Here is a 24,569-nt window from a genome sequence, read left to right as displayed (position 1 = left end):
CAATCTTAACTGATTATGTTCTGCATAGCTCTCCCTGATGCCACATGCTGGAGGCCAGAGAAGCCAGAAGTGTAGAGAGACATGTATTACTACCGCTTTTACAGAGGACTCTGCTTAGGGCAAAAAAAGGTTGTTCTGTGACATCCCAAAGCTATTAAGGATTTTTTTTTTTATTTCACTTTTGTTCTCTTAAGTAAAAGCTTCTGTCCATAACCATGCTAAAATAAAGCGAAACCCGTTTAAAGAAAAATGAAGTGAGTTTTTATTTTCAATCTCCTGTCTGGGTCTTTATAAAAATAGATTCACTATAAACTAGAATCAGCTATTGAAGATGTGCGACCAATTTTGTAAAGTCTTGAACTTGTGTCTCTCATCAAAGCCACCTTTTCTTTCTTGTCCTGCCAAGATTTTTCCATTCACTGCCAGGCATGTTTTCCGTACGTGTATATTACATCACCCCCACGTGCCCTTTCTGTCTTTTGTTCTGTCTAACCAGTTTTTATCAAAACTTAAAAGAATCAGAAGTATAAACTCCCGAGATGTCAAAAGCACGATTTATGTCTCAACTTAAAGGTGGCATTAAAATAATACTTTCACATCTAACTATTTTCCGCCATTAAACATGCGTGTTTCTTGAGCACTAAGCAACCTTTAGTGGTGCATTTTGGTTTCTTTTGACTTTTTCATTGCGCTTTTTATTGTGTGTATCTATACATTCTAACACTTTTATATTTGTAATATGTCTTAATCCTAGAGAAACCGAAAACAATATATCACCTAAATGCTGCATAGGCTTAACACTCTTTTCAAAAGTTTTAACTTACTGTGGCTTGCAGATATAACCCACTACATCCACAATCTGTAGCTACATTTAAGTGCATACAGCATTCCTACATAAGGTCATGCGTTAAAAATTGCATTTGAGGAACATATGGAGTAAATATGTGTCCTCTCTTTACTAACCTTAAATGATAAGCCTTAGGAAACTGTTATTTGTCAGTGCTATAAAGCAGATTGTTGCCCAGTGGTTTCAATTATCATCAAAGGATTCTTCACAGGCAGTAATAGTTACATCAAAACCTGAAATTTATTATTCAGGTTCTGCACTGAAGTCTTCACAGTGATTATGTTCCTTTCAACAGAATGCATTTTATGCTGACTTCTCACATTCCTTTTCATCTTTTTATTATTTCCCTAGAATGGCCACCAAGTTAATACGACTAGTTAATGACAAGAAAAGATATGAGCGGGTTGGTGGCGGCCCCAAGCGGCTGGGACGAGATGTGGAAATGGAAGAAATGATTGAGCAGCTGCAAGAGAAAGTTCATGAGCTTGAAAGACAAAATGAAGTCCTCAAAAACAGACTAATTGCAGCCAAACAGCAACTTCAAATCCAGGGTCACAGGCAAACTCCATACAATTATGTACAATCTCGTGTGAACACTGGGCGTAGAAAAGCGAATGAAAATGCAGGCTTAAAGGAATGCCCCAGGAAAGGTAAAATAAAGCTTACATTAAATCCTAAACTTAAGTCTTTTAAAAGGTAGTTTTACACATACACACACAGTTTTATTTCTGAATGCATGCTTTTAAGTGTCTTTAAAAAGAAAAAAATAGTTTCTTGACTTTTTGATAAAATTGTTAATGTTAACATGAAGATCATTTTATTTCAGAATCACCAGATCACACTCAAAATTTAGTACAACACTGAAAATAACCATTCTATTGAAATGAGACATGTATGAAACTTCATAAAATATGAGTTGAGTTTGCAGGGTTTTTTATATTATAGAAGCTAATCACATTGACTCAGGCAAATGGGGAAACGAACTACTTTGCCTGTATGTGATCAAACTTTTTGTTTTGAATGATCACGCTTAAGCTCTTTGTGGAAAGACCTTTGATAACATTTGCAAAATTGTTTAAATCTTTCTCATCCTGTGGAGCCAGTGGAATGTGCACATAACTAGGAGTTTGAAAAGTTGTGTTTCTTACTCCTCTACTCTCTGATGACCTTGGACAAATCTTCTAATCATTCTGAACTTGAGTTATCTTTACATATAAAATAAAAGGATTTAAGCAAGTGCCCATAAGGGTCTGTCCTCTCCAGAAGTGATCATAAGCTGATCACTTTCCTCATTTTGAAAATGAATCACCTAAAACCTACCCAGGTTACAAAACAATTCGGTTGCATAGAGAATTTTCCACATCGAAAGAACCTAAACATTTCTAGTAAAATCCCAATTCTCTCCTCCCACAGACAAATTTTATTTATAATGAAGCAAAAATCAGTCAGTATTTTAGGTAACATGTTTTAGTTTCAGCTACTAGCAAAGGAATTTTAGCTTTAATTGATCTTCGTTTGGAATTCACATAAAGACCAAACATTTTTAGGGATATAAAAAATGATGTAAAATCTTTATTTCAATTTATTGAGGAAGAAGAAAACACCATATGAACAGAAAGGGAGAAAAACGTGTTCTATTTTTTTCTCCAAGCCAAAATGTTAACACTGCCTGTTCCCTAGTCAGAGTGCCTTTGAAGTCAGGAAGGCCCCCACACAGGCAGGAGGCAGCTGCAGGATGAAAGAGCGTGGCTACCCCTAGCTATGTGAGGTTGGCAGTAGACTTTGAATATAACCAAAGCCATCGCGATGAATTATACATGAGAAAATACATTCTGGCGCTAATTGACTTTTTACATGGAAGAGAGAACTCGTCCTCTCATGGCCTCGTTTTCCCCATCTGTAAAATGGAGCGATAGCACCAGATGAGAAAAAAGGGGCAAGAGATGCTAGCGCCACAGTAATGCATTTTGAATTTAAAAACCCACTCGTCCTCTCTGAGCCTTAGTTTTGTCGTCCGTGACTGTAGCTGGGCAAGGTGATCTCTAAGGTCTGCAAGGTCTTTCATCCTAAGTGAACAAAGGCCCACATTTTAGATTAGCACGGTGAGCTAATCCACTGCTGTGAATTGCTGTTGAAATAGAAGAGTTTGATGGAAGTTTCTCCCTATAGAAAAAATGAGCCACAGAGCAGTCGTCTTTTTACTTTTTATTTTTTACTTTTTTGAGTTTGTATAAGAGTTTATTTGAGCCAGCAGTCCTTTGAAAATATGACTCCAATAGATCTAATAGTTCCTTTGGCGATGTATTTCTAATTCTCTGTACCATTAGCATATATCTCTCAGTACTTAAGACATTTTATTATATTACAGATTTCCTTATGATAGCAAATCAAGGGTCCTCTTTTCTAACTTCAATAATCTTATTAATTTATTTTTAGGTATTAGATTCCAAGATGCAGATGTAGCAGAAACGGTACAACCCATGGTTACGAAATATGGCAGTAGTTTACTTGAAGAAGCCAGAGGAGAAATAAGAAATTTGTATGTATTCTTTTTGTGATCATTTTAGAACTTGATTGATTTTTTTTTTGAGCCCTCTCTTTATTTTAAACAAAATCGGGTTACATACAGATAATTTGCTCTATTACAATACAGCTAGATCTGTGGGGTAAGAATATATTATTAAACGTGTTTCCATTAAAATGAAGAAAAGGAACAACTTAACCAACTGAATCGACGAAAGGATTTATAGAATAGTCCTTTTTATTATAATTTCCCCCCAAAGGGATGGCTCAAAGTCCATTCGTTTAAAATAGTATAAGCTTTAGAAGCAACATTTTCATTCTCAGAAAAATTACAGGTATTTTTTTTTAATCCTGAATTAGCCTTTTTGTGGTTAAAAATAAAAAAATTAGAGGGAGTGGCTTAAAAGTTTGGAGTTATCAAATACATATGGATTTCAGATTTTGTTTCACTATAATTCTACAGTACTGCATTCTTCATCATACTATGGTTTCAAAAAAGTTACTTCTGCCACGTTTGGCTTACTTTTCCAGTTAATCAAAGCCTCATGGTTTCAGTGTCTGTGAGTCACACAAATGAAGATAAGATTCTACCTTATCTCTAGGCCTTCACCTGGATCATCAAAAAGTAGCAATTCTGAATGAGGAAAGAAAATATGAGGCAAAGAATATCATTCTTTATATAGTTGCTTAAGAATAATATGGGCTTCAAATTTTTTCTTTTGAATATTTTAAATACCAGCTACAGTAATGATTATACTGTAAGAGAATAAAACTCAAAGACTAGACCTAGTCTTGTTAACCGGTCAGTCAGCTGAAAAGCCAGGTCCTTAAACTGGGATGCCGCCAGACAGGGCGGAGGTAAATATGTGCTAGAGACTGCTAAATTAAGTTTCGCGAAATTTTTGCCGTCTCTTTCTGAAGGGTTGATTTGGGTGATATGGGTGGATCTGCATAGGAGAGAGCAAAGGGACATGACTTAGCTGAAGAGAACCAGATTGTGGAGTGCATAGCAGGTAACCAACAAATACTTACAAACCGAATTGAACCAAAGTCCAATCTACTGTCTAGGACGTCATCTTACAAAAAGGTTATCTTGAATTGTTGCGTGTGTACCTTAAATCATCACATTTAAGCTACTTCTACTTTCCTGTGTGCAGAGGCACTTAAGCTAAAATTTTTAACTTTCTTTGTACTGATCTTTAATACCGAGGATATCTCCTCAAACTGCAAATTAACATAAAGATTCTTTATTTCAGAGAAAATGTTATTGAGTCGCAGAGAGGCCAGATAGAAGAGTTAGAGCACTTGGCTGAGATCCTGAAAACTCAGTTGCGGAGAAAAGAAAATGAAATTGAGTTATCTATTCTTCAGCTTCGTGAACAGCAGGCTACAGATCAAAGGTATGTTAAAACTTCCTATATCACTTTGATAAGGTCAAAATTAGTTTAAAATACTTTACCATATGCCACAGAAGGATAAGTCTTGTCTATTTTGCAGTAGACTAGAATTACAGTTTTGACTTAACCTTCTTCATATAAGCCTGCTGTAGACCTACTAACTGCCATCATCAACATTCCAGGCTGAGGGCAGTGTCCCTACCTACTCCACCTCGTCTTGTTGTCACCACTCATTTGCCCCATTTACCAAGACCGTAGAAAGTTCTGACACTATTTGATTATATCTACCAAGAGAAATATGTGTGACAAGGACTCAGCTGGTGGTGTACCTTGTGAATAAGTCCAGCCTTAAGTTTTTTTCAACTTTAAAAGGTAGTAAATTTCATAAAATGATACCAATTTTTTTATTCCAAAAAGGCGTCACCTCTCCCAGTATTCAAAGTTCGCGTGAAAATCTGTTGATTATTATGGATGACGGAGGGGCCCTTTATTAGTCTCCTTGCTGCCTCCTCATATTTGACGTTTTATAATGTGCAGTATTTTCTTTCCCGTCCTCCTTTGTTATTATTTTGTTCCTAAAACCTTTTCTCTCTCCTTTCACATTATGCTTCCAACGTATTTTTTCTTGAACTGTTTTCTTCTCTTTATGGCTTTTCTCTTTTCATTTCTTTTCTTTTGTCTTGATGTTCGTTTTTTTGGACCAAGCATACCTCAAAGTAGAGAGAGTAGCATATTGAACTCCCACGTCCCCATCCCCCAGCTTCAACAGTCTCAGAGTGTTACCAATCTCACGTCATCTGTCCTTCACTTTGCTTCCTTCAGTTACTTAGCCCCAGCCAGATATCGTGTCATCTCACCTGTAAATACTTCAGTATATATCTCTACCTGATAAGGAAATTTCTTCTAATATAACCACCATGCCATTATCGCACCTAATAAAGTTAAGGGCAATTCCTCGATATTATCTAATAACCAGTTTATTAGGTGAGTTTTATCAGACTTCCCCGAAGATGTCTTTCTACGGTTTGTTTGAATTGGAAGCCAGCTGAGGTGTACACGTTACGTATGATTGTTATATCTCTTTTATTTATCTCTTCACGTTTCTCTAAACCAGACTTAGAGCCTCTATTTGTTTCTCCGCTCTCCAGTTGATGTGATATCATGCGTATGTGGCTAAGTTTTCATTTAGAGAAATCAAGTATGATTTTTCTAATTTTTCATTTCAGAGTCAGAGTTTAATTCTCCTTTAACAAACTAACCTGACATGGTAATATTTGAAAAAGCTGCGAAATGATGCATAATGTGAGACTCGTTTAAAAAAAATAAAGTGGGCTACAAATATATGAAAAACTTTATATTCCAGAGATTTAAAAGATTAGTATTATCTCTAATAATTTCTGTTCTTGAAAAGTTATGTGTAAAATTAAATTATGTAATGAAATTCTGTATATTTAGTGACATTTATATATGCTTCTTAGTGCAGGGCAAAAGAAACATGAATATTTTTGAGAATTATATGTTTACTAGGGAATGTAATTTGAACCGTGGCTTGGAACCACCTAGAATACCAAGGAGTTACCATGTTCCCCTAGGAAGAACTGATGTAGACTTAGCCTTCTTGGAAATCCAAGAAATGGCTCCTGTGAGAAACTGCTAAAGGACCAGACCTCAAGACCGAGTATGGTGATCTTGGTAAATTGCCCACAGGCATATTTAAGATATTATCTGCATATAAGAATTGTACCCTTAGGTCAAGCCCCACCTTGGAGCCCATCGCTATCAGCTTCATTTCCTCCGTGGTATTTCTGAAGTCCCCAAAGAGCAGCATGGGCACTGAGTCTGCTGTCCCTTCTTCCAAGGGGGATGTGATCATCTGGGAACTAGAGCGTTTGATGTTAATTGAAAGGGAAAACCAAACATCCTTTAATCCTGAGACTAGAGCAGCACAAGAAACAGTAATAGTCAGCTACACGTATTTTCTGCTGTAAATATGGTCAGCCAGAGATACCAACATATACACATAGAAGAGTTTACTTCAAAAACTAAACTGCTGCCCTCCTCAGGGGCCCGGATTATTCACTCCATAGCAGTCTGTGTATATGTTATTGTGGTTGTTTTTTGCTCACATCAAAAATTAGAAGTAGAGACAAAATAAAAATTACAGGTAAAGGCACTTTTGTTGCAGAGCTCAAGGAAATAAGCCAATTTGTACTCTACCTCACTGATTTTATAAAATTGAAAATTACATGTTATTTGCTTAGGAGGAAGGGTACCCGTAGTGAATAGCTTATTGTTTCTTGAAATACAGTTGTTGAAAACTGAAGAAATGGCTTCGAGTAAGGGACTTTAGGTCTTTTTTTTTTTTTCTTATATGTTTACACATAGCTCAGAGTTTTATGTGTAACAGCAGTTTTTTTGAGACTAATGGAAAACTTTTGAAAAAGATGTTGGGGAGAATATAAAACTTAGTATAATTTACTGTAGAGAAAAATCACAAAAATGGAAAACATATTTAAACTTGTCTTTCACGGATACGTTCTTTCAGATTTGAAATTCTAGAAGTCTGATCTGGATGTTGGACTCCTTGTTCTCAAACATGAACCTAACATAGTTGTAATCTTCAGAGTACAGTGCTTGATATTTATGGCAAAGAGCCTTTTCATAGAATATTATAGAAACTCTTCGTAGTATGTGTTTAATAGACCAGTTTGGTTTGGCATCGGTTTGACATACACTTTTGGTTATCCAAAGCCCTTAATTGCTTTGAAGTGAAAATCCAGTGCTGCTCTTTTTTATTAAAATCATGTTTTTTCCTGTTATTGTGGTCTATTTTGGAAGACTGAGTTGTGATTTTTGCATATGTTCTACATAATGCCTCATTAGCAAAAAATCTTGTATCATTTACAAGTAGCCTGAATGTCTGTGTTGTTTTGAACAAAAATCCATATTAAAATTTAAACAATATAAAAATGCACATTTTCTGCTTATTAAAAAGGCCGTCTTAAATGCAAAGCAGTAACCAGTGAACACATGTACAAGAACATTAAAATCAAAATGATTTTACCTTTTATTGACTTTTTCAACTCTCAAAATATTTATGCTCTTACCAAATGTGTAAGTAGTTTGTACTATGTTTTTTTAAGTATATGTTAGGGTGTTTACCTTCTTAATTAAAAATCATGTTAAGTGCCGTAATGTCTCAATGGAGGAAATTTAAGCCGTAAATGTTTTAGACATTCTGACCTGCCCTCTTGCCTTTAGTTGACAGCAACTGTCAAACCCTAACATAGGCCTTTTCCGGCAGGAGAAAGCTTGGCTTGGGGGGCTCCATCTTTCCTCTCTGCACAGACACAGGACAGTTACGTGCCTCCCTAACGTTTCTTTTTGAAAAATTGCAAACCTACAGAAAAGTTGTAAGAATAGTAGTGTGACCACTCACATACCTTTCACTCCTTTGCATAATCGTAAGTGACACAAGCCTGTTCTGCATTCTGCATGGTCATAGGCGATCCCTTCTCCTTCTCTATCCTTTCCCCACCCCCCTCGCATATCTGAGAGTTAAGCGTGTATATCACTTCCCCCTATGGACCCTTCTCAGTCTCTTCTAGGAACAGGGACATCCTCCTATATAGCTGCAGTGCAGCCATCACATTCAGGACATTTACCAATGAATGATGCAGTAGCATCATCGAATACACGTCCATATTCAAATTTCCCTATTGTCCCAATAATGTCCTTTATAGCTGTTTTGTTTAATTAGCTGTTTTTGTTTTGTTTTGCTTTGCTTTGATCTGGTATCCAGACAAGGCTCCTGTATTGTATTTAACTGTCATGTCTTTCAGGTTTCCTTTATTCTAAAGTGATTCCCCAGTCTTTTCCAGCCTGCTGATTGCTATTTACAGAATGTCCCTCAATTTGGATTTGTCAGATTGCCCAGCCCCCTAATTTAGAGGGCACATCTGGTTCTCGAGCGGAAGGGTAACTGGGGCCAGGGATAACCATGCAAACATTATTATTACACAGGGAGGCGATCTGTCTTTTTTAAAAAATTATACTCACTAAGCTCTTACTGTTGTTATGAATACCGTAAAATGTGCCCAGTAAGAAGCATCACTCAAATACCATATTTTATCCCTGTGCTTTTTATTATTAGTATTACGTAAGATTTTCTGTGATAGCTGCTTGCCGTATTTTCGTAGCGTTTTATATAAACCACAGCAGTTGTCATAATTAATAGTAAATAACATGTTAGTGTGTACATACACATCAGAGTGGAGGGAAAGCCACAACCCAGGAGCATCTCAGTGGGAGGGAGCAGATCAGGAGAGGAGCAAGAATTTCTCTCTTAGAACTGGGTCCGAGCGCTGGCTCCCTCACTCATGGACTCGGGCCAGATGAGAGTCCTCCCAGCCTCCGTTCACTACCTCAACTGTGAAACGAAGGTCGACAGGATACGTGCTTCCCTGCCTTTTAAACAACAGCCACTTTTATGCCTAGGGACCTTGTGTTTCTGCAAGATTTTGTCTACTGAATAAGCACTGCTTATTAATTTAATCAACTCTTTTTTTTATTCATCGAAAACTATATCATACCAATCATTGCTTCTGATAATTGTGAAATAACCTCTGTTGTTACTGACTTAGTGTAATTCTATCAAAAAAGTAAAAACAATACAAGACCTTTAGTTCACTTTTGCAACTGAATCACCAATAAATCTACATTTCCCATTGGGCTTTTTTAATATATTGAATATAATTCTCAGTTTCCCATGACTAATTGGAATCCATTAAACTTGATCCTCAGAATGGACTCCTTTTGGAGATGAGTCAGGATTTGGGTTCTTCCTGTCCCCGCCCAGTCCTTTGGAGTGTACCCACCCCATTTTCAGAAGAGTTTGGTTATATACATGTCCCCCGCCATTCCTTGTCAGGTGTTGAGAGGAAGAAAATACTGAGTTCTGATTTGTATTTTGACCCAATACCAAAAGAAAGATATGCTCGAGAGGCAAGTAAACATACACAGACAAAAATTTTCCTCTATACAGTCTTAAATCAAGAAGCATTATTTTCAAGTAGCAATTTTGAGCAAAACCATTACTTTTCAAATAGACTTCCCTCAGCGCTTTTAGTGAAGCTTATTCCATTTAATTTACTAGCGACCTTCTGTAATCCTCTTCAGAAGGGGTATCTTGCTAGTGGCTGTTATCTGCGTGTCCCTAATAAGAGCTATGAATGACCTACATTTCTTTCAACAATACACTTACAGAATGTCTGCCACTGTTTTTTTTTTTAACTGTAGAGTTTTTTTTTTTTAATCCTAAGGTTTTTTCAGCTTTGTCCTCCAAATTTAGACAGCCTAAAACTATTACCCAAAAAGAGCCTCTCTATTCTTTCTCATAAACATTTGACCTGACTACTTTCCAGAATCTGAGCCTCGCTTCTGTACTCTAAAGCTTACTCTTCTAAATGGTGTTAAATACTATAACATTTTTGCCTCAAAAAAAAAAAAACCAAGAGGCTTTTTTTAGCATTCATAATCCTTACTGCAGCAAAGAATGAAATGTCAGTAGGGGTTGGGGGTGGGGGAGTTGTGTGCCTGGGAAATGAAGTATAAGAAACTCGCTGGAGCAGAGATTTTTGCTTCTTAAGCTTTCATATGAGACTATACATTACATAGCTCCACTGAAAGATTTTCCTTCTCCAGTGTATCTGAGGTTTTAGGTTTCTGGATTTATTATGGCACCCAGTAGCAAAGCTGGAGTCAAGTGTTTTCAAGGCTTCCATTAGAAATTCCTTTTTCAGAGTTTATTGCTTGACTGTTTCAAATTATGAGAGAAACTTGGCACATAGGTTGTCGAACTGCATTACTTTTTCAACATAAAGTCTAATTTATTTCAGTTTGTTTTTAATCTAGAGATGGGCCAACAACTCTTTTCATAGTTTTAGAAGATTTAATCATAATTCTAAATAATGTCTTTTTAAAAAAGAAAAAAGAAAAGAAACTGTATTTTCCAACTTAAATGTTCATAGTTTTTTCAAAATCCTTGTTGAAAAATTTGAGAAATTTTTTTTTACAAAGCATTTAATTAATTTGCTCGATATCTGTTTTCAAATCATTTCGCCACATGTAATACATGTATAGATTGGTGCATGGCCGTCAGAGTTCATCTGAATGTTTTTACTACGCATTGTCCTTTCTGTCAGAATGTCATCCTCCTGAAGGTTTGCCTTTCTCATCACAGGGCATAGAACGGGGCGGGAAATTATAATGTGGAAGTGACTTAAACTGTTGCTCATTGAATTAGCCCTGTCCCTGTTCCTCAGAGGAACCAAACTGAGGCCTTCGTCCACCCGCATAGAGGTCTGGGACAGGCCACTTACCAAAGACTCTCAGCTACCTCTTACTGCCAACATCTTTCTCACGTTCCTTGCCAACTCGCTGTGACGTGGCCTTCCAGTCTTTTCTCTCTCACTTCCACCCTTGTCCTTGTTCCATGTTTCATCTATGTAAAAAGAGTTGAGTTGATTATCACGTCTGAGATGATTCTTCACTATACACCTTCCTAAAGGCCAGGCCACATTTATCACATTGTTAATTTTAACTTTTATACACTTTATATTATTGACTCAGCACTTTCAGCTTGACAGCTAGTCAGCCTTCTTTCTCATTGTCACCCCTCAAAAGTATCCAGTCATAATAATGACTATTATGTAGAAAGTCCCTAAAACTGACACTTAAAAATAATTATTAAGGACTTGTAGGTGTTGCATATTGTCTCAGAATATTTGTCCTCTTTAACAAACTGACTTTTTATTTAAAGCACCGCATTATTATTGCTGGTTTCTAAATACTACCTATGCTATATTTGTGTCCATTTGTTGGGCATTATTAGAATAAAATACTCACTGACTTTTCCTGGCAGTCTTTTGAGAAGTCTAAACTCCAAGGAGTTTAGGAAAATAGTCAAGAAAACATCCACCAATTAAACCTCTGAAAGTTTTTGAAAGATACTTACTGGCCTTTTGCCATACAGAGAAAATTCAAAATTAAAACCTGTTATTTCTATGACCTCATACGGCGAATGAGTTATAGGGACTTAATTCTTTATTAGTATCATTAAATAAGTTATTATTTAGATATACTGACATATATATCTTCTTGAAATTATTAACATAAGAATAAGAAAAATAAACTATCAGGAACTGAAAATATAAGGAACTGAAAATATAAGAAACGATTTGAAATTATTTGAATAATATTCTTTCCTTCCATGTAAATAAATATCATTCATTGTTGAACGGTCAAACCAAGTAATTTTAGGAAAAACAGAAAAATTAGATTTTGACTTCTAAATATGAAAAAAAGGAATGTTTTCTTTAGATCTATTTAAAATGTTTTTTCCATATTATAATTTTTTTTGGTGAGTAAAGATAATACTAAGGGGAATAATAGTAAACGTGCTATTGCATGAGTGCTCAGAACTACTAGATAATATGTTTTAGACACATAATTATTTTAACATTGTGTTAAGACTGTACCCTGGGCAAGATCCAGGTTCTTGGACTTGTTTATCTTCTGTGTGAGGACAACTAACTGTCCAATGCCAAAATACAATGAACTTTCAAATATCAAAGAGGAAAATTAAGTATTTCAAGTCCTCAGCTGGTTTACAGATGTGTGAGCTTTGTAGTCCATTTTCTGGTTCCAGTAGGGCATTGTGACAATTTTTCCAATATGTGTACACTAGATAAGTTTTGGAAGTAAAACTACTTACTTTGAATACTAAAATGATTTTCTGAATTTAAAATTTTTGTGTTTATTTTTCTTATGAAAAATGAAGCCTAAAACCGAGCTTCACAATCTTAAGATACTTTTGAATGTAAAATGTATTAAATTAAGGAACCTTTCTCTGTCAGGAAAATAAATGCCTTTTGAAAACAGGTATTCATTTAGATCTATGATTAACCTTTAATAAGATCTTCCTGTTAAATTCTACATTTGCTTTAATCTCGGCAGGAAAAATACAAACTAGTATTGCAGCATATAGAGTTTCTATATACCCTGTGGACGTTAAATGATCTCTTACAGCTAAAGGCACATCTGCAACATATTTAAATGCCAGCTTTGGGTATTATTAGTATAAAACGCTAAGTCACTTTTTTTGGAAATATTTTGAAAAGTTCAAACTCCAGGAGGAAACTCCAATAAATGGTAATCTTATGATACCATTTGTTTCGAGGGAAAGGTGGGAAGATGAGGGGCTGTGTTGCATATTTTTCATTTAGGGGAGAGTAGAATGACGGTCCTTCGGAATCAGTCTGCAGTTTGGTGACGGGATAATTTCGTTGCTAAAGGCTGATGTCCTTTTGCGCCATTTTCAGGCCACTCAAAAATTATTTGAGGTCCCTATCATGAGTCGTTGTGTGGAGACACAAGTCATTAAATTTGGGGCTTCTTTCAAATTCTGAGAGTCTGTGAGTTTACGAAAGTTCAAGAATGATTTGTTGGTTTTAAATGATAACTCTATCCTAAGTGAATAATAAACTGAAAACCTCCGTGACTGATCTGCAAGTATGTAAATTTTTTCTAGGTAACATTCAATGAAAAATTGTGATTTCATCACTGATTCTTTTTCTCTTGCCTTACATTTTTTACTTTGTCTTTTTCTTACACACATCGTTAAAGGTCAAACATTCGGGACAATGTAGAAATGATTAAGCTTCATAAGCAACTAGTGGAGAAAAGCAATGCTCTTTCAGTGATGGAAGGAAAATTTATTCAGCTTCAAGAGGTACTGCGATCATTTATTAGGTGATACATAGATACAAATGTTCAAAAATAGTGTTCAAGTTGTATTTTATTTTAAGTAGGATGGTCATAACACTAAAAAATAATTTTTAAAGATTTCTCTTTATTCTCAAGTGTGTATAATTTCATTTCATATATTATTTGTTATTTGTAACTTAATAACTAAAGAAATAAGCAACTGCTTGGACTTTTTATAAATATCTGTGTCATCTTAAAGTAATAAACATTTATCATAAATCATCTCATGCCAAGAAAATTTATATTTAACTTCTTTTATCTGAATTTCTATGAGTACATAGCACTGAAGGTTTAGATGTATTTGCATATATCTTCAGTTCTAAGCATTTATGAAATGTCCAAGATAGACCAAAGTTATGAATAGGCCAGTAATCAGGTTTTGTTAAGTCTTTCCTCGATGTGGTATTTTGCTTTGTTTTGTCATTGCCATTATCAGAAATGTTTGTGTATCCATCACGTCAACTATCAGTGTATTTGTTTTAAATCTTAACCATTCAGGTTGACAATCATTTGGACTCTTCATCCCCACGATTGTTTTAATGAGGGCTATGGCCCCACATGAGTGCCATCAGAGGGCTCCTGTTTATTGGCACTGCATGATTAACATAGGTTCTGGAATTAATGAACTCCAGAACATTCCAGATGAGCAGAATTTATAGTAAGCAGCACAGTAGCCCCCTCTTATCTGTGGTTTCACTTTTTGTGGTTTCATTTATCCACGGTGAACCACAGTCTGAAAATATTAGGCAGGAAATCCCAGAAATAAACAGTTCATAGGTTATAAATTGCATACTGTTCTAAGCAGCGTGATGACATCTTGGGTCGTCCTGCTCTGTCCCACTTGGGACAGGAATCATCCCTTTGTCCAGCGTCCCCACACTGTATTCCCTGCCTGCCCATTAGTCACCTGGTGGCCATCTCCATTATCAGAGAGAGAGAGCCTACATTCACATAACTTTTATTACAGAATATTATTATAATTATTCTATTTTTATTATGTTATTGTTAATATTTTACTGTGCCTAATTTATAAATTAAACTTTATGTGTTTGTATGTATAAGAAAAAAAACAGTATAGCTAGAATGCAGTACTGCCCAGGCATCCACTGGGGTCCTGCTGTACTTCTTTGAAGTACTGAGACAGGGAAAGCAGTAAATCGAGGCAAAGCATATAGTCATCTGAATCCTAAATTCACTATTGAATTTATATAACTCAACATTTTAAGACCATATTCTGGGTAGTATTTTCTATCCTGCAGGAGCCTCCTTAAATGTCAAGTAATAACTAACTACCTGTTATTTAAATAAGAGAGTTTATGAAAGAGAGGAGACTAATTAGGGAGTAAAGAATGATAGTGCTATCTGCACATAGATAGAAGAGGGAAATTAAAATTCCATGTAGTTGAAAACCATTTCTAAAATGAGGAATTAAGAAAGGAATTAAAAAGCGATTTCTCTTATCACTGGCTATGTCCATTTCCATTTAACAGTGATGCCAGGTATTTATTTAAATACCGACACTAACAAGTGTCTGCTGTAACACAGGTTTTGGGAATTGACGTTGAGTAGAGATTTGAGAGGTTCAGACCAACAGCTTCAATGAGGTAGGAAGCCCAGAGAAAGCTAGTTTAAGATGGTGTTCTGTGATAATACCGAGATTAACAGAAATTGGACTAAAGTAGCTCAATCCCCATGTTTCTTTTAAATGATTGAAGAAGAACTTCACTGGAACTTGAGTGATATTAAATAGCAGATAAGGCGTACCATATTATGGTCACGGGGTCTCTCTGAAGAGACTTTAGTCTCATCACTTTATTTATAAAAGAAGTATGTGGCGTTTAAGCATGTAAAATTGAATTTAAAACATTCATGAACAGACCATTTTTAAATTTAAGGTGACTTCAGTAACTATTTTACTGAATTAAAAATTTTAACTTAATTATATTAAAATTAAAAGCTAACTTTCCAAAGCTGTTTATACGTTGTGACAGATTCTTTCAGTTTGACTCTCGGTGGTCAGCTCAGATTTTTGACTCAAGCAGCAGTATTTTAAGACAGCAGGCCCAACCACTGTAATCATAGCAAAAAAAAATTTTTTTTGCTAAAACTAATATACTCACTAGTCACTATCAACAAGTCAGAAACTTGACAGGAATTTTTAAAAAGGATAAAAAACTGTTTGCATGATGTGACTGAGCTAAGTTAGCCCTGTGTTTTCTTCTTCGTGATAAACTTTGGTTCAGAGTGTCTCTTATGGACAAGTAGCACATAAACATTGTGTGAGGTGAAGAATAAACTGTAGAAACATGAACTTCAGGAGTAAATTCATTTGTAGAATTGTAATCATTTATCCAAATCAGAATCCATATGTAATCAGTAATTTTGAGGAGATTTTCCTTTTGGTTTTTAGAAGCAAAGAACTCTCAGGATCAGCCATGATGCCATGATGGCGCATGGAGATGAGCTAAATAAGCAGCTTAAAGAGCAGCGTTTAAAATGCTGCAGACTCGAGAAACAATTACATTCCGCGACGTTTTCTGAAAGAAGAACAGAAGAGGTAAGCTTCTGAAGAGGTTAGCCATTTGTAACATTAAAACCTCTCTGTAATGGTTTTGAAAAAGCAAAATAGAAACATTTCAAATATATGTATTTAAAATTCTGAAACTACATGCGTGGTGCTTCGATCACAGCAAACTGTATCAACGTATTTATGTGCATAGCAAATTGGTGCTTAAAAATATGTGCAAATGTGCTAAGATCAACTATTTACCTAAACAATTGAGATCTTTGAGGGAAAAAACATTTTGAAATTGATGCCAGGTTACCTGTGGAACTTCTCTCAATTTTAACAGCTTATTTAGTCATTTGAGACACCCAAACAAATTTGTATCCATTTCTGAGGAGAAGATGTTCTATTCTGTAACATTAACAATTTTGTGAAATTATTTAAATTTTTTCTAAGAAGTTTGAAAACTCATCTTCCTATTATTGTTGCTACTCGTGTGTCCCAGCTTGCACAGTCTTTTTCTGTAGTCTGTTAAATTTGTTCTAGAAGAGAATTTTGAGAATGGAAATGAATTTTAAGAGTACTCTGATTCATAGGAATTGGTCATAGCTACAAAATATACCACTGAATAAAACTTAAACATAAATACATGAAATAAATACAGAAAGCTCCATTTTAGATATAATTATTACCCCAAGTTAATTTCTAAAAGTGTTCTTTGGGAGAAAACAAGGTATACAATTTAATTTTTTTCATTCATTTACTTAAAAGATGTGCTACTGGCTCTTTATAAATTCCAGGTGACATGAGAAATCGTGTCTTCAGAGTAAATAGTGATTGACACAATTTGTTTGAACCATGAACTAAAAGAAAAGTTAATCCTTTTATTTTTTACGGGCCAATTGGAAATTAATACAAAATGAATATAATCATGGAATTCATCAGGGAGGAAAGTAAAAAATATTATGTTTCCCCAGACTTAACAGCAAGCTTTTAACACTTTCTTTATTGAGTTTTGGCAGAGGTTGCCATAAAGCAATGAATACGTTTCTACTAAATTAAAACAGAAATATTAATTTCATGTTTACTTAACAACTTGGAAAAAAATCAATGCTAAATTAACTACAGACAATATAAGTGGACTAGTTAGCAGCTGCAATTTAGAAATCAAGACTGAAACATGTTATCCTGCTCTTGTGTGTTTTTTTTACCTCCGTGTGGTTTTATATGATAATTGCCTACTGTGTAATTTTCTTTTCATTTTAGCTGCAAGATAGAATTAATGATTTAGAAAAGGAACGGGAACTTTTAAAGGAAAACTATGATAAACTTTATAACAGGTAAATCATGATGTTATGTGTTCTCTCATTCTCTTGTTTGAGATCTCTTATATTAAAGCATTGTTTGTCAGACCATCTAATATTTATTAAATAATTAGCAGTGGATGATTGCAAGAAATGTACATACGTTATAAAAGAAAAATAAGCTTTTTTAGGCATTGGTAATTAGTTCTTTAACCTGAGTGATAGTCTGTTAGTAAGAAAACCATATTGCTTTGTTAGCAGTAATAACTGCTATCATTTATTGAACAGACTATAAGCAAGCAGGCACTGTGCTAAATACTCTACGTACATTATTATAAATTCCTTACAACAACCTGGAAACGTAGGTATTGTAAATGCCCATTTTGCAGATAATGACAGTAAAACAGAATTAAGTAACTTTGCCTATGTTCTTAGAACTATGAAATAACAGAGCTTGTACTTGAACCTCTTGGCCTCTCCAAACCCTTCTGTCTTCCCCTGGGTTACCCAGCCTATTAGCTGAGACCGATTCTTTCGGTCAAAGCAAAGGTGTTCACTTACAATTATCTCTGTTCCTTATAAAGAGAAATACAAGCATCTTTATCTCGAGATACATTAAGAGAGCAGTTTTGATTTTGTTATTTAATCTGCTTCATAATTATGGTATTTTAAAAATTAATCCATTCTGGTAATGTTAGAAACAGAATTCTACTCCATAGCTGAGTTTAAAGTGATACAGATATGTGTGTGTTTAAGTCCTTTTAGTATATGATACTGATTGATAAATACAAGTTTACATGAAAGTAAATTTTATGTATATGTTAGAACTGATAGTCAACGACTGCCTGTATTAATCTCTGAAACATCAGAGAATAGCCGTCTGATCTACCACTATATCTTTAACTTTTTAACTGTATGGTTTACGTTCTCTGAACTAAATTTACATTTTGAAAATTAAGCAAATCATACCTAAAGACTTAGATATGTCTTAAGGATATGTTTTTATTTATCTTTACTGCGGAAATACATCTAAATCAACGTTAGGCATCATTCCAGCGGTGTGTGTCACTATGCTGTTTGCCGGCTACTGTTGGTTGTCTTCGCACAGCGGCTCCTTACAGGGAGGGTTACCAGCAGCAGGCGCAAACACCAGTTACAGTCGTATCTGGGGCTCTCCAGCAAGGGGAGGCTGGCTGAAAATCTGTATGTAGGATTTGCCTTCGACCCGCTTCCGGATCATTCGGCCCTCGCGCTCTGTTCTGGTTTCTCTCATCAGCCTGATTAATTTTACCTAAAGCGTTTTACTATACCTCCTGTTTTATATTTCCATCTCTATAGAACAGTACATAAGTTTATACTGATATATATCTAAACGTGTAATAGTGATGGGTTTGAAAAATTCACATTTTGATACACGGACCACACAACCATCTCTTGGTAGAAAAAATGTTATCCTCATGTTTCATAACTGAGGGAATTAAAACTCAAGGAAAAGTGAGACGTACAGACTCACACAGCATTGCTGAGACTCCAGTACAGGACTAAAACCTAATTCTTTTGGCTCTAAACTTGTTTTTTTCCCCTGTGCTTCACTATCTCTCTGATTTTAATTACGTTGGAAAATTGTGTATTCAAAAGGGAAATGTTCTTGGAGAAAGAGAACTGTCATACATTCAGAAATGTTTATTGATTTATATTTATCTTCAACATCTTGTAATTTCAAATCATTTAACATAGTCTTAATACAAGAAAAGAAGTGCCATTTGGCCATTACTTATACATTTTTTACTTCCCCCCAAATAGAGGATTTACTGAACATACTTTCTTGGAATAAAAAACGTATCTGGGAATAATGCATTAATGGAATTTTGAGAAAGACATGTTCTTCGCATATTTATTTTATCACTGTGAAACTTCATCTTTTCATATTAGAAGATGATCTGAGAGTGTAAATCAGACATTGAATGTTCTTTTCTTTTATGTTTTATGCTTGAGCTACATTTTTTCCCTGTCACGTTAAAAACAGTTTGTTATGCTGCTTACACTTGAATTTTGTATGACGTGTGTGGAAGTAAATGTGTATAATGAGTATCAAAACATTTTCTGTAAAAGAAAATGTCATATCACTTAAACAAAAACCCAGCAAGTATACATGATAGTAGATAGAACTACAACATTCTCTAATAGGATTGTTTTAAATATATCGTTTTAGAAGTTGTACCAACTACAAAACTCAACAAAAACTCAGCAAACTCATTAAAAATCGGCATCGTTCCTAAGATTCCTTACAGCTCTTGTGCTTCATGGCACCGTTATTCATCATTGCCGGCAACTAACGCTCATCAGAAACTACACACACTCCCCGTTTGGTTAGTCACAGTGATAGCATGTTTTTCAAAGGAGAGCGTTTGTTTGTTATCCAAAATTGGCTAGTTTTCAGGAGGAAAATATGATTCGCAGATTGCGTTCTCATCTTCCTTTTTCAAATGAAATTTCGAATGTGTTTATTACTTGACATATGACATATTAGAGAATCATCTGGTAAGATAAAACCCTCATGTTGGTATTCGGTATGAGCCTCTTTTATATGCTAAAACATTTTGATATAATGCCAAGAAGTAAGTATAACTTTAAGAAATGTCCATTTAAAAATACAGAATGAATTTTTTTCAATTAAATCTTTCTATTTGGTTAGAGAGAAACTCTATACTATAATATAGTAAAGCTGCATCTCATTTTCGGAGTTAGTATAGTTTTAAGGTGATGTAATTGATGAATGCAATAGTCCTTCAACTATCATGTATATGAATAACCTGGAAAACAAAAAATGTAGGTTTTGCCACCCCTTTGCCACCCTCCCCACTTGCCCTCCTCACTACCCCCACCACGTCCTATTCAGTCAATTCGAGATCAGATCCAGAGAATGTGGTAAAGGTGATTTCAAGGTATTGACTTTCTGAGAGACACTAATCTAATGCCTATTTAAAGGAAGGAGTTCAGTTTTTGAGGATGACATTCACTGTTTTAAGAATTGGATGAATCAGGTTTTTACAATGTAGTAGTCATCTGATCTCCAGGATGTAAAGGAGCAGTGCTGAGCACCCCTAGACTCTCTGTGCCCCGTTTCTGTACAGTGAATACCTGTCCCCTGCGATCTTCCAGGAGCCATGAAAGCTCAGGTAATCAAATGTGAGCACTCTGAGCTTCCCAGAAACCGAACTGAGTACATTTGGGCCATCACTCCTCCTTCGGGAAGTGAAATACCCTGATGTAAATATGTACTTGGTTTCCATTAGGCCCTCACTGAAGCACCTGTGGATTTCGTGACGGGTGATTTAGACTTATACTTCCCTGTCTCTTGCATTCGGACGCCCTTGAACGTTGGAATAGATGGAATTTCTCCTGTAAGAAAAAAAGACCCCGGGGTAGAGATGAATTCTTCAGCTCTTACTTCCGTCTGATCGGGCTGTCGGTCGAGGTGTTGTTTACACCGTGCTGACCGGGGCTGCCGTGGACGTGCCAGCGCCCGCAGGCGCCGGTGGGCACTCCGCTGCAGGTTGAACTTCTGTCACTCCTGTGGCAGAATGTGACGGTGAAATGTGCACAAAGACCCACTGCGACCCCCCTCAGTCGTCACCGTAGGCCCTGCACGAAAACATTTTCATGAATAAGAGGTTCTCAGAGGCTGTTCTCATATGCAGATTTAATCATGCGCACAGCCTTCACAAAGAAAATGGAGCCAGATGTGGCTCACCACGTACAGTTACACAGATGGCTCCAAGCGTGGAGGAATACAGTAAATCCAAAAGGAATTCCTCGTGAAACTCCAGTGGAATGTAATCCTAAATTTAGAGGGAAGATAGCAGTGGGCTAAATTCAGATTGACTTATGCTGATTTACACTAGTATTTTGTGGGTTTGGAAAAACCAGGCTGCTAAATTGTTCTTAATTTAAACACATACAGCTTCTGATGTTTCTGCCAGATTAACTGTTGGTGATCTTTTTGCTGGTACTAATGCTATTGGAACACTACTGTTTCTAATTTTTGGCGTCTGATATAATGTATAGTTGTGCCCATTTCATCATGCTAATTTTTTTTCCGGGTAGTACATGTTTTTAATAATGCCCTCCCCCCCGACACACACACATTCACTCACTCACTCACATACATGAATATATATGTGTGTTTGGTGTATATAATTTGACCAGACACAGAAATTATATTTGTTTTTTATTTAAAAATTAAAATGCAAGGGAATATTATTTACTTTAAAGTACACATTGTATTCGGATTTCATTTAAATCTAAATAATTATACCCTTTTTAAAATTAATTTAAGATATTGGTATGTCAGATCATGCATTTTTTTCAAGGTTCCATATGTGAAATGAGAGCATTGATAGATGAAACACATGTCATGTTTAGAGAAACTTCTAGAATTTTATTTATTCTTAAGGTCATGTTATTTTAAATGGAATAAAAACATTCAAACTGTAAAATGAATACACAATTTTGTTTTTTCGAAAAGCCATGCCTCCCAGAAAAGTATCTCCTTTGGTATAAAACCCGAGACTAGCTGGCAGCAGCATGAAGGGCAATTTTCAATAATAAGTTTCTTTTCCATTTACTTCATCATCGGTACAGAACCAGATTTTTGTAAATTTTTGTTTCATTTACTGAGTTTAAAATAAGTAGAAAGGTCAAAGCTGCTGATAATTATCCAGTCATATCAAGCTTCACAGATAATAGTTTTCTGCTGAAATACAGCTCAAGATCAGTTTTTCCAAGACCTGGCTCTCACCTGGAGAGCTTTATAAAAATAAGAATTTCTGGGCCCCACGATCTTCATGTTTAAGTCTCCCTAAGTATTCTCAGAGTAGCTGGTCTAGCACCAGTGTTTACTTGAGGCCAGCATCTGGGAACCACTGGCCCAAACGAAAGTTTAGTGTGTGCCTTCTGTGTACCATTTATTTATTTTTCAACTAGTTCTTCCAATATGCTGGGCCTTGATCACTAGCAGATTTTAATGGTAATTTAAACTGCTACACTTTTATTAAGGAATAGTAATTCTGTCTTCATCATTCTTACCAAGGTGTTTACTGGGTTTTCATCCCAATCATGTGTTACAAGTGAAACCATTCTTATGTCTGTTGCCTTTTGTTTTTAGGACAAACACTGCATTATCACTACTTCTTAACATCGGGATTGCCGATGTTAATTTCACTTTGAGGCAAGTATTTTGCGAATGTTATTATCACAGACTCTAGAATCGAGGATCAGGTGGAGAGTCCCTTTTCTCCGTAGTAGGAGGGTTTTGTGTGTGAGGGAGCTTGGTGTTGTCCGAGGCCGATCGCTGAGGTTTGGCATCGTGGATCCCTCTGGAGTATGTACAGTATCAGAATTCCTTCGCTAATCCCACAAAAGCTGCACACTGCCAACTTTTCTGACTTTAGAGCTCTAAATTAAGGCCAGTTCCTTTGCTCATCCCGCAGACTCTTTCAAGTTCCCTAACCGCAGCCTGAGAAAGGCGCCTCGCTTTCCACAGCAGCAGACCAGCATCTGTTTACTTAATTCCTAAGACATGATGACAGTGGTCTCTGTGCCACTAAAAGCTTTTCTCCTTGTTATTCTCGGTCGAAGCTGATTTCCAAGCTTTCCTTGCATGTCACGTGTCGCGTGTGTTTTGCAGTGCCTTCAGTGCTGCCCGTGAAGAGCAGTGGAAGTCAGAGGAGCAGCAGCTGAAAGTACAGATTGCTCAACTCGAGACTGCCTTAAAGTCCGATTTAACAGACAAAAGCGAGATCCTTGACAGATTAAAAACTGAAAGAGGTACATATAAAATGACTGCTGACTTACTCGTTGCAGACGTCCGTTTCATTCCTTGTTACTCGCTGACTCGGGCGGGCTCGCCGCGGGGCCTGCCGTTGGGCCAGGCCCCTCGCTCTGTCGGGGGACACCGCCCGTGTCAGCAGCCATCCACTTTCACGTGTGTGTTGGTCGCTCGGACTTTTCCTTTACTCCTCCTAGCACGTATGCCAAAGTCATTCTCTTTTTTCAGAGTCATTCTTATTCAGGTTGTCTTTAATTTTCCTAAATTTTGAGCCCTTCTTCGACAGTCAACAAGTGTTTATTGAGCACCAGTATTGCCAGGCACTGTTCTAAGTTCCGGGAGGACAGTGGTGACTAAAACAAAGGCCTTGCCCTCGTGCAGCATAAATTCAGCCAGGGAAACAGACAGTGATTGAATCGACATGTGCCGCGCGAGGCGGTGGCAGGCGCACGGGAATAAGAACGAGGCGCCGTGAGACGGCAGACACGGGAGTCGTCGCCATGGTTCCCCGCGGTCCAGCAGGGAGGCTCACTCTGCTGATGCGATACCTAACCCTTCCCTGTGACAGCGACCGTAAATACCAGGAGGCCTTGCCAGGAGGTCCCTGCTAAATAATAAACATTGATAGGTTTCCTGTCGCGAGTCACGGATCTCACCCTTCTTGCCTCAAAGAAGTCAAATAATCCCAATTAAAGTAGATGCATGCTACACATATACATCACTCACAAATGCGCAACAGGAGGATCGAGTTATTTGTTTGAAATGTATCCGTGTCTGCTCATCTAGATGAACCCAGTGATGTGATAATAAGGCCGAGTCAATTAAAAAAAAAACAATTGCATATCTAGCCAGTACTCTATATGGTGATTGAAATCACAATGCCATACTTCATTAACTATAAGAAGATTTTTTTTCCCCATTTTAACATTTTTGAAATTGAAATACATCTTATTAATGGTAACATTTACAAATCATGATAGGACTTTTTAAAATACTTTGTCTGAAACAACATGTTTTAGAATTGTAGTTTTAATTTCAATGAAACGTAATATTTATTCACCAAGTGATTAAATTTGATGAAAAATTGTTTTATGAATCTTTCTCTAGAAGACTGTAAGTAGAATAAAATGGTGACGTAATTTCTGACCAGGCAAATAAATATTTAGAAGTTTTTTGTCAAAGATACATAGTTTCTGATTTTAATATGCAGTATTGAGTACTCAGTGGAGTGCTTTGTTTAGTAGTTGCTCAATAAATTCTTGTTCACTGAGGATGTGGAAGTGTTCTATATTCCTTTTGTCTTTTCCAAAAACATATAAATTTCCTAAAGGAAAGA

The 24,569-nt window shown here is 36.2% G+C and overlaps 1 protein-coding gene across 1 annotated transcript in view; it reads left to right on the top strand.

Moving 5' to 3' along the window:
• RPGRIP1L (RPGRIP1 like) overlaps positions 1-24,569 on the top strand; it is an 85,485-nt gene that overhangs the window by 6,801 nt on the left and 54,115 nt on the right. The window contains 7 exon segments of the mRNA XM_006908758.3: positions 1,199-1,497; positions 3,284-3,386; positions 4,627-4,770; positions 13,453-13,558; positions 16,004-16,150; positions 17,366-17,439; positions 23,093-23,232. Coding sequence (XP_006908820.1) covers positions 1,199-1,497; positions 3,284-3,386; positions 4,627-4,770; positions 13,453-13,558; positions 16,004-16,150; positions 17,366-17,439; positions 23,093-23,232 — 1,013 coding nt within the window.

The sequence above is a fragment of the Pteropus alecto genome, unplaced genomic scaffold, assembly GCF_000325575.1.
Source record: "Pteropus alecto unplaced genomic scaffold, ASM32557v1 scaffold123, whole genome shotgun sequence".
In the NCBI taxonomy this organism is placed as follows: domain Eukaryota; kingdom Metazoa; phylum Chordata; class Mammalia; order Chiroptera; family Pteropodidae; genus Pteropus; species Pteropus alecto.
The sequence above is the reverse complement of the archived record's forward strand: the minus strand, read 5'-3'. Positions and strand labels throughout refer to the sequence as shown.